The 13,232-nt window shown below is 30.9% G+C and overlaps 1 protein-coding gene across 1 annotated transcript in view; it reads left to right on the top strand.

Annotated features, from left to right (window-relative positions):
* Window positions 1-402: 402 nt before the first annotated feature.
* LOC125072689 (Down syndrome cell adhesion molecule-like protein Dscam2) overlaps window positions 403-13,232 on the top strand; it is a 97,252-nt gene continuing 84,422 nt past the window's right edge. The window contains exon 1 of the mRNA XM_047683354.1: window positions 403-539. Coding sequence (XP_047539310.1) covers window positions 488-539 — 52 coding nt within the window. The 5' untranslated portion in view covers window positions 403-487. The remainder of the gene's footprint in view (window positions 540-13,232) is intronic.

The raw sequence follows: 13,232 nt of genomic DNA, 5'->3' as shown, positions 1-13,232 counted from the left end.
AATTTATAAATTGATTGACTACGATAAAAAAATAATTAATAATTTCAACCCATAAAATACAGTTAAAAAAAGAAATCATATTAATTCAGATTAGTTTTACGCAAACGTTACATTTTAAAATGTTGTATTTAAATTTAACCTTGAAATTTCACTCTCATTCCACCCAAAGAAGTTACTTCATATTTAACTTCATGATTTTCCAACGTTCGGAAACAACTAGTAGGAAACTCTGCCAGTCCTCAGTTTCATTTGAGACGCGTCGAGAGGCGCACGCTACTCCAGAATAAAAGAGCGGGAAATCGCGAAATTTTTTTCGTAACAAAGAACTAATTTCATAAAAATATCGTAGTATGGAGCGTTTTAAAAACGTAAAAAATGAAAATATGACTTTTAAAAATGGAACGTTTTGTGACGTTAGAATTATTTTTTAAAATAGGAACATAACATAATTGTGTATTTTAGAACTAAATGTGTATAATATTTAAAAATGGAAACAAGTTTTTGGATGTTTTTGCTGTTTTTCGCGCCATATCTGTCTGGTGAGTGAATTATTTGCAATTCCAATATTTGATTGAACAAAAGTTGAATTCTTTTAACGAAGTTTAAATATTTACATTTCGCCTCGGTGTCCTCCAGTTTTTATTAAATTTACATTGAAAATAACATATTTCAATATTTAAGGTTTTATTGAATATTAATTGCGTCTTCTTTAGAATTTATTCGCATATTTTCGAATTGATTGTCTTGATTCTATATCAGAAATAGTTAGTTGCTCTTAGTATATAATAATACAGCTAAAGTAAATTAAGAAAATATAAAATATTACCATTTATAAAACATCGATAATGATTCTTAACAAATAATATGTAATTGAATTAACTAATAATGATGTTCTTTTTTAATTAATAGTTCTAAACGTATGTAAATACGTACTTTTTAATTTAGATATATTGATTGGTAAATTTATTTATAAAAGAATCAAAGATTACAAGTTCGGATGTAATATCCGAAAAGTCATCCGATTTTAGTTTTTTTTTTTTTATAGAAGCCACGTGCCACTGAAATGAATACATACAGCCAAAAAAATACTAATTTTAATATGTTTGATAATTTACGCCGAAAATTTGAACATGGAGGGGCGCGCCTTCGTAAGTGAACGATCTATACATGTGTTATGATATACAATAATGTTTTTTTTAACTTACCTTTATTATTATTATTTTTTAAAACTGTCATGAATTTTTTGTAACCCTATTGTCGTTGGATGGGAACTCGCTCAATTTAAGAGCCAATATTGTTAAATTCGTATTTTCCTTTACGTCAGCAAGAACAATCAAGCGTACAAACACACCTATTTAACGTTAAACCAAAAAAGAGGGTTTATCAGATGTTTTTACTTTTGTATGTACATATGTATGTACAAGATTATATAAATGATAAAAAAGCGTGGAGCTAATACTAGTACATTGCGAACCGGTGTCAGCTTCACTTAATATAGTTTGTAAAATGACAATTCAAAAGTGCTCGTGAAAGCCTACTTGAATAAAGTATATTTTGATTTTTTTTTTACTTATGTGTGTAGGTATACCGATTACTAGGAAACTGCTAAACCGATTTGAATGATTTAAACTTTGGAGGTAAATCGTTAAATGGTCCGCTAATTGATAGATTCCAATGTTAATAGTTTTGGCTAATTACTAGATAAGGTGTTTTTTTTTTGTTGAATATAGTAGGCGGCTTATTAAATAATAATCCATCTGATTATAAGTACAACACCACCCATATACATTGACAATATACGAAATGTTAACTCAGTTACAGTTAGAAGCTATTAAAAATATGCATTCCTATATGATTTGACGAAGAAAGTATTGAAGAGCCACAGAAGTAAATGGTCACAATTGCCACCAGATGTTGGTACTGTAAGAAATATTAATTATTCCTCATATTACAAACGCGTCACCAACCTTGGTCACCAACTAGTTGCACTGACTCAACTTATTATTGTCAAATTTGTGTTCCAAATTCAAATTTGTGAACCCTTCAAACTGGAACAAAACAATACTTCGTATTTTAGCGATAGAGTATATGATGAATGCTACTTATGCAGACATGCACAAAATCCATACCACCAAGTTTTCCAGAGGATTGGAATTACGATGAAATGCTGAAAGCATACTTTTTAAAGCATGTCAGTCGTAGTTAGTAAGATACTATAAGTAATTTTTATTATCATTAGTACAGTATGCTTTATTAACCATCGATATATCCTTAGCACAAGGATAACAACGGTGCATACTTTGATTAATTTATAATTAATTTTATTTAAAAAAAAACTTTATTCCTCCCGTACAAAACGCTAATTTCATATGTAAGGACCTAATATATTGGATGTACACAATCGTTCCAATTACTGTCATGCGTATTTTACTAGATTGATTGCGTGCGAAGAAATATTCCAATATTTAAACACAAATAATTTATCTATAATTGTAATATGAACTGCAAACTGTGTACCAAACATTTTAGATATTAAACAGTGCGGTTAATACAATCTTTGACAATATAATTATACGACAAAGTTTTCGCATATTACCGCCGGCGTCGACCAGATACTACGACTGCCAGCGCGTCGTAGGAATAGAAGTGTTATATCGTGAGTCATACGGGTCATTATAGCGTACGTATTAGTGCGGGTAGTAAGCGATAGGTACATTAACCATTCGAACTATGAACTAAAACTATGTAAGAATTTTCATTTTTATTACTGAACTATAATTTATTTTATATTTTAGTTGCAAAATCTGCACTAGTACTTAAACTAGGCCGAGACAAACTCTTTTATTTTTTTTATTTTTTTGTCCAGCCTATAATAGACACACTCAAACTCAAACTCAAATTCCTTTATTCAATATAGAAGCATTACACTTACTTATTGATAGTCAAATTAAACACTCCGACCTGAGAAGAACCGGCGAAAGAAATTCAACGAGTCACTACGCGCTGACATAGACCTCTTTCTCCATTCGAATAATTAAATTATTTTTTTCGACATAAATGTAAAGCCAAAATAATAAGCTTTCGTTGGGACTACGCATAGTCCGGTTTATTTATGATATTTAAAACGAGAATAGTGCATCAATGAAAATTTGAACGATGCGTACTTTTTTGTCCGGTACTGTAATTTGAAACCAGAATAAGAGTATTTTATAAGTGTGTGAGTGTGTTATAAGAGAGTACAATTATTTTCTGTATTAGTTTATTATAATAATTAAATTATATTCCACTATGGCTGGCTCACTAATCCTTCAGACTGGAACACAACAATATTTTGTTTTCGGCGATAGAATATATAATGAATGGGCTCCTGTACAACACCAAGATATAAATTAAAAGCGAATCGAATCCTAATAAAAATAACCTTCCATCGTGATTACCACACAGGAATATTGTAATTAATATTTATATTAAAAATGTTTATTGTATATATTTAATATAAATTAAACTTACAAAGCATGATACATTATTTTAAGAAGATCAATCTCTTATAATATTGTTTAAATAATTTTAAATAAAAAAAAGTAAAGTACTAAAGTACTGGATCAATCATCATAAAACTTTGCACAGAAGTTTTGAGGAGTAATTAATAGCTAAACACTCCCCTTACACACGGACGAAGCCGTGGCTACAACATTGTTCGCCTCTAATCGAGTCAGGTGTGAGGACCTTTGGCGTACCTATTAAATTGATAATTAATGAATAATTGACATAATAAATCGACAGAAATGGCGTTAATTTTATATAGTTAATTACATATAACTATATAATAAACGCCATTTATTGATATCGAGATATTGGGGTTAGAACATAGTCACGATTGTGGGTGCAAGCCCAGAAGTAGTTAATTGGAAGTATTAGACTTCTTATCTCTTATTTATTAATAACATATAAAATAACTTAACTATATATTATAATTATAATTCTAAGTCTTATATATCTCAAATAAAATACTTACAGAACTATATATTTAGCGAGGCTCCTAAGGGTAGTAATTAATGATGTTAGTATCACATAGGTAGCATTAATTACTCTGATATCGTTCAACGAATATATATTTTTTTGTAAATGCCAGCTCTGTAGCTATAACTCTTCGAAATAAATGTCCAAAGATGGCGCTCGTATTTATACACGTCCGATGCGAGGAGGGCTAGGTCGTGATATATTACTGAACTGAGTAGCCCTTAAAGTAATAAATGAGAATAAGTTTATATGGAATAATCTTTCTTACTAAGATGTTACTTAATATATAATGTAAGGACATATAATATATCACTTTGTACAATTTTCTTTTTCGATACAAAGTGAGATAAGTTTTATTATTAATTAACTCAAAATCAACAAATACTACTCCATACATATTTTTTTTTCATTTAATTAGTGTCCATTTTGTATATGTATAACTTGGTCGTAGGGCTTTGTGTAAGTCTGGGTACCAACCACTCATAAGACATTTCACCACCAAACAGCAATACTTAGTAATGTTGTGTGCATTATAATTATATTAAAAATAAATAAATTAATAATAGTAATTAAATTAAATATAATCTATATAATATATGTATATAGATGATAATAACATTTAAAAAAAAGACTCAGTCAGTGTGAGTTACGTCTTTCAAGAAGAACGCCGAGCTGTAACTCCAGCGAAGATCTGCTGATGTTAAGTGAACTAAACTAAAACTAAAAAGTAAAAAAGGCACGGGCAACTGTGCGCCCGTTGATAAAGTGAAATTTAAAAAAAAAGCTACAGGCACAAGGAACAAAACACCTTAGCTCTGATGGGCAATGTAAGAATATTCAATGTGTATATTACAGTGCTAACGTCTCTAGGCGGTGGTGAAATTACCACCAGGTGGGTCGTTTGCTCATCTGGCTACATGTACTATAAAAAATTATAATTTTAAATTTATAAAATAATCTCCGTAATTTTATTATAAAAACGATCTCTGGAAAGTATTTATTGATTGCGTAGTCGGACACTTGGTTAAGTCAGATAAGTTTATGAAAATATTTGCTACCGCACTGTCCGTATTCCGCGAAAAGATTCCATTCACAACGAAATTTGATACAGTTTTCTAACTACTCCTATCAATCGTAACTAGTATTATAAATGCGAAAGTCAGTTTGTTTATTTGTTACACTTTCACGTCTAAACTACTGAACCAATCATCATAAACTTTTGCACAGAAGTTTTGAGGAGTACCTACAGAAAATGATATAACGTAGCTAATCACTCCCCTCACACAGATGAAGCCGTGGCCAGGTGAGAGATGATCGGGTCAGGTGTGAGGACCTTTGTACCTATTAAATTGATAATTGATGAATAATCGACATAATAAATTGACAGAAATGGCGTTAATTTTATATGGTTAACTATATAATTAACGCCATTTATTGAAATCGAGTTATTGGGGTTAGAACATACTTACGTTTGTGGGTTTAAACCCAGGAATGCACCGTTGAACTTATTTTTGCTTATAATTTATCCCATGCTCGGTCGTAACAAACACAATAAAGAACTGTGCTTTTATTGGATAAAAATCTGCCACATTTGTACTCATCAACATCTATTAGAGAAAAGTGTTGGAATACGTAAACGCGTTTGAAATCCTACCCTACTAAGTCCTTAGAAATAGTATTACATCACACGAAGTAAAACATTAAAACAAGTTTCAACGCAAAAAAAACCATTTATAAGGCTCGCTTACAAAAAAAAAAACCCAAGACTTAAGAGCATTTTAGACCGACGGCTTACCTTAAAAGATTTCAAGCCTTATCTAGGTTACATCTCGGGATCCCATTGAAGCATCTTGAAACGTCACCAAGTGTTGTGCTCAAAGGGATAGGAAACACGCTTTCGAGACACGTAAGATTTTATCTCTTAAAAAATAATAAAGGCGTGCGAAAATGTGATTTTACGCGTGAAATTTTCGACAATGCTGATAAAATTTAAAAATTTCGCACAAAAGAAATATTCAATTTATTTCGTAGTTTCAGTTTTCGAAATAATATTAATTAAACTTTGAAGAAAATGGTTGTAAATACAAAATATTTAATTATTGCTTTTCACGCTATTATCCTGTGAAGTCAGCGAGGCGAATAAATAATTCAAATGAGTTTTATTTCATATCATTTTTGGGAACATTCGGCTTTTTGTAGGGTGACCATTGTATTGAAAAAATGGAGTTATTTGCTTTGTTATATGAAAAAAACTTCTATAATTTATTTTTAATTCATGTTAAACTACCTAAATGATTGTGATGACATTTTCTATCTGAAATTGAAGTTCGAAGTTATTTTATAAGGCGTGTTTATAATTATGTATAATATTTCCTCTATCTATTTAAATAATTAGGTACTATAACGTATTTGGGCAGCCGATCATTGATCTTAGCGCAAGCAAAACTACTCTCTAAATACATCATCACAAATCCTAATTTTAATAATACGGATCCTTAAATTTTTATTATTAGTTTAAGAACAGATACAGGTGATAAAATCATTTATATTAAATTTTGTTTAAGATACTATGTTAACTTAGTTGCAGAGATAACTGTTGTTTCGATCACATTTAAAGTCAAAGCAGTTTTTTGCTGGAAAAACGCATTCAGTTGTTTCACCAGCATGTAGTGGGGGAAGGAGGATATGTGCGACTCACCAACAACCAAGTGCCGGAATATCCCCTAAAATGCCTTCGGCATTGAGAAATCCAGATCCAAATCTGTCAAAACTATAACAGATACACTAAAATTTGCATATGTATTTAAAATTCTATAAAAAAAGTCCGCAACAGCTTATTATTAGATAATGAACATATTAATGTATAAGGAATGTTATCTATACATTGAAATTAGTAATAGATTTAGATAAACATATAAGATAATATTATTTTATAATTATAGATTAAAAAGATTTTTTAATAAACTTATGAAAGTAAAAATATAACAAAAAATAAATTAAAAAAGATAATATAAAATACAAAAAAAAAACGGTAATGGTGTAAAGAAATTCGGCTTACAGATATTTATATTTCACGAAAATATTACATTATCTTAGAAATGTATAAGATTATTTCGTTACTATGATTTTCCTTATAGTGCTCGGAAAGGTTACAATATAATATTTACATACATATTTTTTTTAGTTTATACATTTATACTATCACAGTATATCAATTTACTTGCCCCTCATTGAATATATAATACAATAAATTATTATGAAATGTTTATTCACACATACGTACAGGTGGCCGAATGTGTCCCGTAAAAAAATTTTAAAATAATCACGGGTATACAAGTATGCACAATACTTAGAACAACATCACAAAACGATTTTGTAAATGGAACTCACATTTCTTTCCTCATCGTTATATAATTGCTTTGAAGTGCCGCTCTGATTCCTGCTTTTAGACACTAATGCATGGTTACATTAGCGCTTATTCGTTGTTTAATATTTGTCTTTGTTAAAATACGACTGAAATTGACGAGTACGGTCTTTATAAAGACGTAATTGATAAAGTTTTTAAGTATAAATATTAAATTTTATCACAAACTCAAATAAATTAACAATATTTAAATTGTTTGTGTATAAATAATAAGAGTAAAATGTTATATCGTTATCAATTTTATTAAAGTCACATTAAAATATTTATTTCAAAGGAAAGAAAATTTTATATGATTAAGAACACATAAAATAAAATAAAAAATTAAACGTAAACGATGAGAATAAAATACTAGAAATAAATCAAATTCCGAAAACAAAAAATAATGTATAACAGTATCATATGAGAATAAATTAGGACATAAAATATTTGTGTACGTTAAGTACGCGAACTACCACTACTATAGCACAAACACACACTCACTCATACACATTAACTTAAACACAATGAAAGTTTGTAATAAAATTACATTAGGTGTGATGTTGTCTATTTCGAGGGACTTGACATTTAATTGGCGGCTTAGTGAACAACTGCAACATGGAGCTTGCATGTTCTGTGCGCGCTTCAAAAAATCATCTTCATATTTTTCTCCTAACTCGCCTAAAGAAGTATAACTTCAATTAATTAACTTACAACAAAATTTCATTTAGTACCTGCAACATTGACATAATCTAAATATTAGGTCCTTACATATGAAATTGGCGTTTTGTCCGGGAGGAATATAAAGTCAATTTTTTTTTTGTTAAATATGTTTAATTAATCAAAGTTTGCACCGTTATTATCTATGCACTTTAGCATTCTCAACAGTTATTTAGTTAGGAAGTTCATTGATCCCTTTAATAAGAAAACCATCATCATCCTCCTGCCTTTATCCCAATTTTACTTGGGGTCGGCGCAGTATGTCTTCTTCCAGACTTCTCTATCGGACGTCATCTCACAAGTAACATTATTTCTAACGAAATCGTCATTCACACACAAAAAGCAAGAAAAAACATGGAAAATAAACTATTATTATTTTTCAGTTATTCTACAGTTCGGCTTAGAGCCGGGATTTTAGTCGTAATGGGCCGAAGCCAAGCGAGTAGACACTTACTGAAACCTCAAAGCTTTAAAAAATTCCCATTCCTCTTCTGATTTTGGCGCACAATTTGACATGTGAACTGTGCACTGAACGCACGACCACACCACGGCGTTCAGGATATTTACAGAAAGAAAATTTGGAAGATCAGAAAAGAGTTACTACTGAGTTCTTCTCGATAGAATCTACATACCTAACCAATGGTAGCTTCACTTGATATAGTTTTGTAAAATGACTATTTAAAAGTATATAAAAGCCTACATGGATAAACACTATTTTAATTTTGATTTCAAACTAGCTCTTTTTTATATAGGACTATATAGGACTATTGTAATTGCAAGTACCAAATACGTACAATTTCTTCTTGTAGTTCCTTGTTATTAATAATTTTATATATTCAACCGCCAAGCAGTAATACGTAGTATTGATTTGTTTCAATTTGAAACCAAGCCAGTGTTCCATAAGGCCAAAAGAACACAACATCTTACTTCTTATGGTTAATGGTACATTTGCAACGTAAGGAATATATATATTTTTTTATGGCATTGGTTGGCGGACACTTGATGGTAAGTGGTCACCACCGCCCATAGACAAAGGCGCTGAAAAAAATATTAACCATTCCTTACATCACCTATGCGCCACCAACCTTGGGAACTAAGATGTTATGTCCCTTGTACCTGTGATTACACTGGCTCACTCACCCTTCTAACTGGAACACAACAATATAAAGTACTGTCATTTGGCGGTAGAATATTCGATGAGAATATTTTTTAAAACATTCTTACAGTATCAAAGTCTATGGGCAGTGGTATCATGTATCCCATTCGCCAGACAACCTAATTACATGACATAAAAACAAGTTCCTATTCATAGCTCTTGTTATCTCTTTAATTTTCTATTCGTTGAAAAAACAAATTATTATTATTACTCGCCGAAATTTTATTAAAATAATAAAATGTAAACATGTTCTCATCAGTTTTACCGTAAGCCTTTTGCTGTCAACAATTTCTAAAGATACATAACAAAAAAAAAACGATTGAAGCAATACTTGTAATAAGTTAACACACTATTAAATTATACAGTATAAATAAAATCAAACAGCGACGATTATTATTAGAAAGGTAAGTAATATACGTGACACCGAACATAACAGTTGTAAATGAGGGTATGTTCGCAGGTAAGTAGAACGTAAAAACCTCTTTTTGTCGTTCCTCCAGTTCGACTAAGCAATTTCTTGGACATTTCTTTTAAATTATTTCTATTTATTTAAGTTTCATACAGCCTATTGACTTTCGGTATTCCATATTGACAATTCACTGTTAAATATGTTTAATGATACTGTCTTCCTGGCGACAGATATGTACACAAGATATATCAGAATGACGTGTCATCAACTTGTCAAATGAAAAATTTCGTATGCAATCCATTTTCGACCAGCTTCGGGGAACAATACAAAAACGCTATATTGCGCTTTAGTAAGCTGTAAGCACTCTGAGAGAAACCAGCGGTGAAAAATATTTCGTTGAAGTATTATGAAGTTTTGTTCATAAAATACCTGATATTTTTTTAATCAATGCGATATAATTTCTATCATATTATAACAATAATTTGGTAAGCAAGTAAAACTCGATATCAAATCAAAACTATTTATTGTACACCAATAAACATAGACATAAATTATTTTGAAAGATTTAGAGGCGGCTTTGGCGATCCAAACAACGTTTTCGTCTAAGCAAAAGGTAGAGAAGAGAGGGGTTCACGTAACATAGATAAACATAAATATATATACTAGCTGTCGCCCGTGACTTCGCTCGCATTGAACAACAATGTCCTCCCTTGGAGCTCAAGCTTGCTTTAAATCTAATTTCATCACATTCGCTTCAGTGGTTTGGAGAGCAACAGACAGACGAGCGGTCAAAATAATCATAGCATTTTGAGGACACATGCTTCAAAATTGCGTATCACGTATCGTATTCATAGTATATGGGAGTGAAATATTATACTTAATATTAGATACAGAATTTGACAAATTTAACTTCATTAATTTCCTAACCAATTTTTTTCCTTGATACAAAATTTTACTCGGTTGGTTTTGTTGAGTTCCAGTTTAAAGTTATACCAGTGTACAGGCACAAGGTTTATAACCTCTACGTTCCAAAGGAAGGTGTAGTTTTCAAAATATCAGAAATTATAATATTTCTTAATTACCAATTTCTGTAGGCATTGGTGAACACTTATCGTCAGTTGACCCATTGGTCAGACCATCAAAATAAAATAAAAAAACTCATGGAGTATTTATCTGGCCGTTTATAGGGCACAGTGTGTGCATTACCACAGGTGGGTAGGGTAGTACAAAATTGATTCCATTTTTGACGTACTTTTTTAATGCAAAATGAACGATCGGTGAGACATCGATCTCAGTAGTGATTTCCTAATTCTTAAGCCTACTGAGATTTTCTTGATAGAAAAACTCAATTTTACTATCCTTAATTTGAACCCAGGTCCTCAGGATGCACTAGAAAATGAAGCAGATTTCAGCGTTCGATATACTTATACTTAAAGTAGTAGACAAAGTTTTAACAACTACATACAAGAACGATCAACTAAACAACTTTAGTTCGGAAGATAACGAGCAAAAAACTTACATCTTTATAAAATGATGCCGCTTATACTGTAAAAAGCCGTCTATACGTATATCTATTGTTAAACGGCTTACGTCATTATTGCCTACTGAACTACTTCATAAGTAGCAAGTTTCCCTTTAGTATGGAATAAATTTCGATCTGATATTTACCAAAATATATCATACACTGTTACACTGTTAATCTTAATGTTTAAATGTCCAAACTACCATCGATCCGGAAAGTAGATTCTACCGAGAAGAACCGGCAAGTAACAAAGTAGTTACTCTTTTCCACTTTTTTACGTACAGAGTATATTAGTAAAGAATAATAAAAAAATTATATACCCTGCTTAAAAATCAATAAATATTAAGTTCACGCTTGTTTATATTTATATGCCTCATTTATAAATGATTTTTTTGACGTGAGCTTTAAATTTTGTAATAGGCCAAGTTAAAAATAATTCTAGAATATATTAGTAATATTCCCGTAAAAAACATTATTTTTTAAAAAAACACCAGCGCAGCGTCACCTATCATATTACACGGATAAAAAATGACATCACCACCAGATGTCTGAAAATCCAAAACAGCGCGATTTTCTGCCTCGCATAACCACTCTGTGGAAAACTGTGTGGGTTTTCCCGAACCGATACGACTTTCCTTTAAGAAAAGAGTCTACCCATTTCTTAAAGGCCGGTAACGCAGGTGCAAGCCCCAGTTGTTACAGATGTCCATGGGTGATGGTCACTTTTCATCAGGTGAACACTTTCACGTTTGCCAACTATACCAAAAACAGAAAAAAACCTCAAAATCGATCCAATCACTTAGGAGGTCATTGACACGTAAGGAATAATTATAATTAAATTATAAAGATATTGGAATCTCGAGTTGTTCTGATTTGATTAAATAAATTAATCTTTGCATTTGAGGTATTTGAAAATAAATCATCTCATACTACAAATATAGAGACTTCTAAGAAAAACTAGCCAGGCGAATTCAAATCCAGATCAAATTCTAAACAGGAAAATTCAATTAACATAAGTAAAGAATCAAAGTAATGGCCAGTTAATATCTTAAATCTGGGTGAATAAAGTAATGAGTTCTCTCCTCATTATTTGACGGTTTGGAGTATATTTCTTAACTAGCTACCAAATTCACTCTGCTACAATTTAAGGTTCTGTATACAACTTTTAAATTAAAGTACATACATAAAAAAAATGCATATACTATACATATACATATAAACCTATCTCTTGAATAACTCTGATAAATGTAAACTAAACTAAAAAAAATATATGAAAACTGTTAAAATCTGTTACGTTTAAAAGATCTAAACTTATAGAAGGCGTGAAGCAACTTTGTTTACTAATAATAAATAAAAATCATCGAAATCGAATGAAAGATTGAAATATAATCTGTGATAATAATAAATAAATAAATAAATATTGGACAACATCACATATATTATTACTCTGATCCCAATGTAAGTAGCTAAAGCACTTGTGTTATGGAAAATCAGACGTAACGATGGTACCACTAACATCCAGACCCAAAAAAATATAGAAAACTAATGAACTTTTTCTACATCGACTCGGCCGGAAATCGAACCCGGGACCTCGGAGTGGCGTGCCCATGAAAACCGGTGTACACACTAATCGACCAAGGAGGTCGTAATATAATATAATAATGTGTATATCCGATACATGGAGATTTCTTCGCAATGTTTTTCTTTATAGCCGAAGTAGTTAGCGACAAACTTATAGATACAAAAAGATTATTTGATAATATTACAAAAAACAGTTCATTCCCAAATAGCCTAAAAGATAAATATCTTTTGAGTTACTTTTTGTAAAATCAAAGGAAAGTCTGTCTACCTGTCTGTTAACTATTTACGAAATTTAGTACGAATCAAGATTAGACCTTAGATTTGGGTATAGTTGTAGTTGGCGAGTTGTTTGTAAGGCCTTAAATGATTTTCCTTATAAACTGAATTTCACTTGGTCAACGCCGCGGGTACAGCTATTATACTT

This window comes from Vanessa atalanta, chromosome 22 (assembly GCF_905147765.1).
Source record: "Vanessa atalanta chromosome 22, ilVanAtal1.2, whole genome shotgun sequence".
In the NCBI taxonomy this organism is placed as follows: domain Eukaryota; kingdom Metazoa; phylum Arthropoda; class Insecta; order Lepidoptera; family Nymphalidae; genus Vanessa; species Vanessa atalanta.
The sequence above is the reverse complement of the archived record's forward strand: the minus strand, read 5'-3'. Positions and strand labels throughout refer to the sequence as shown.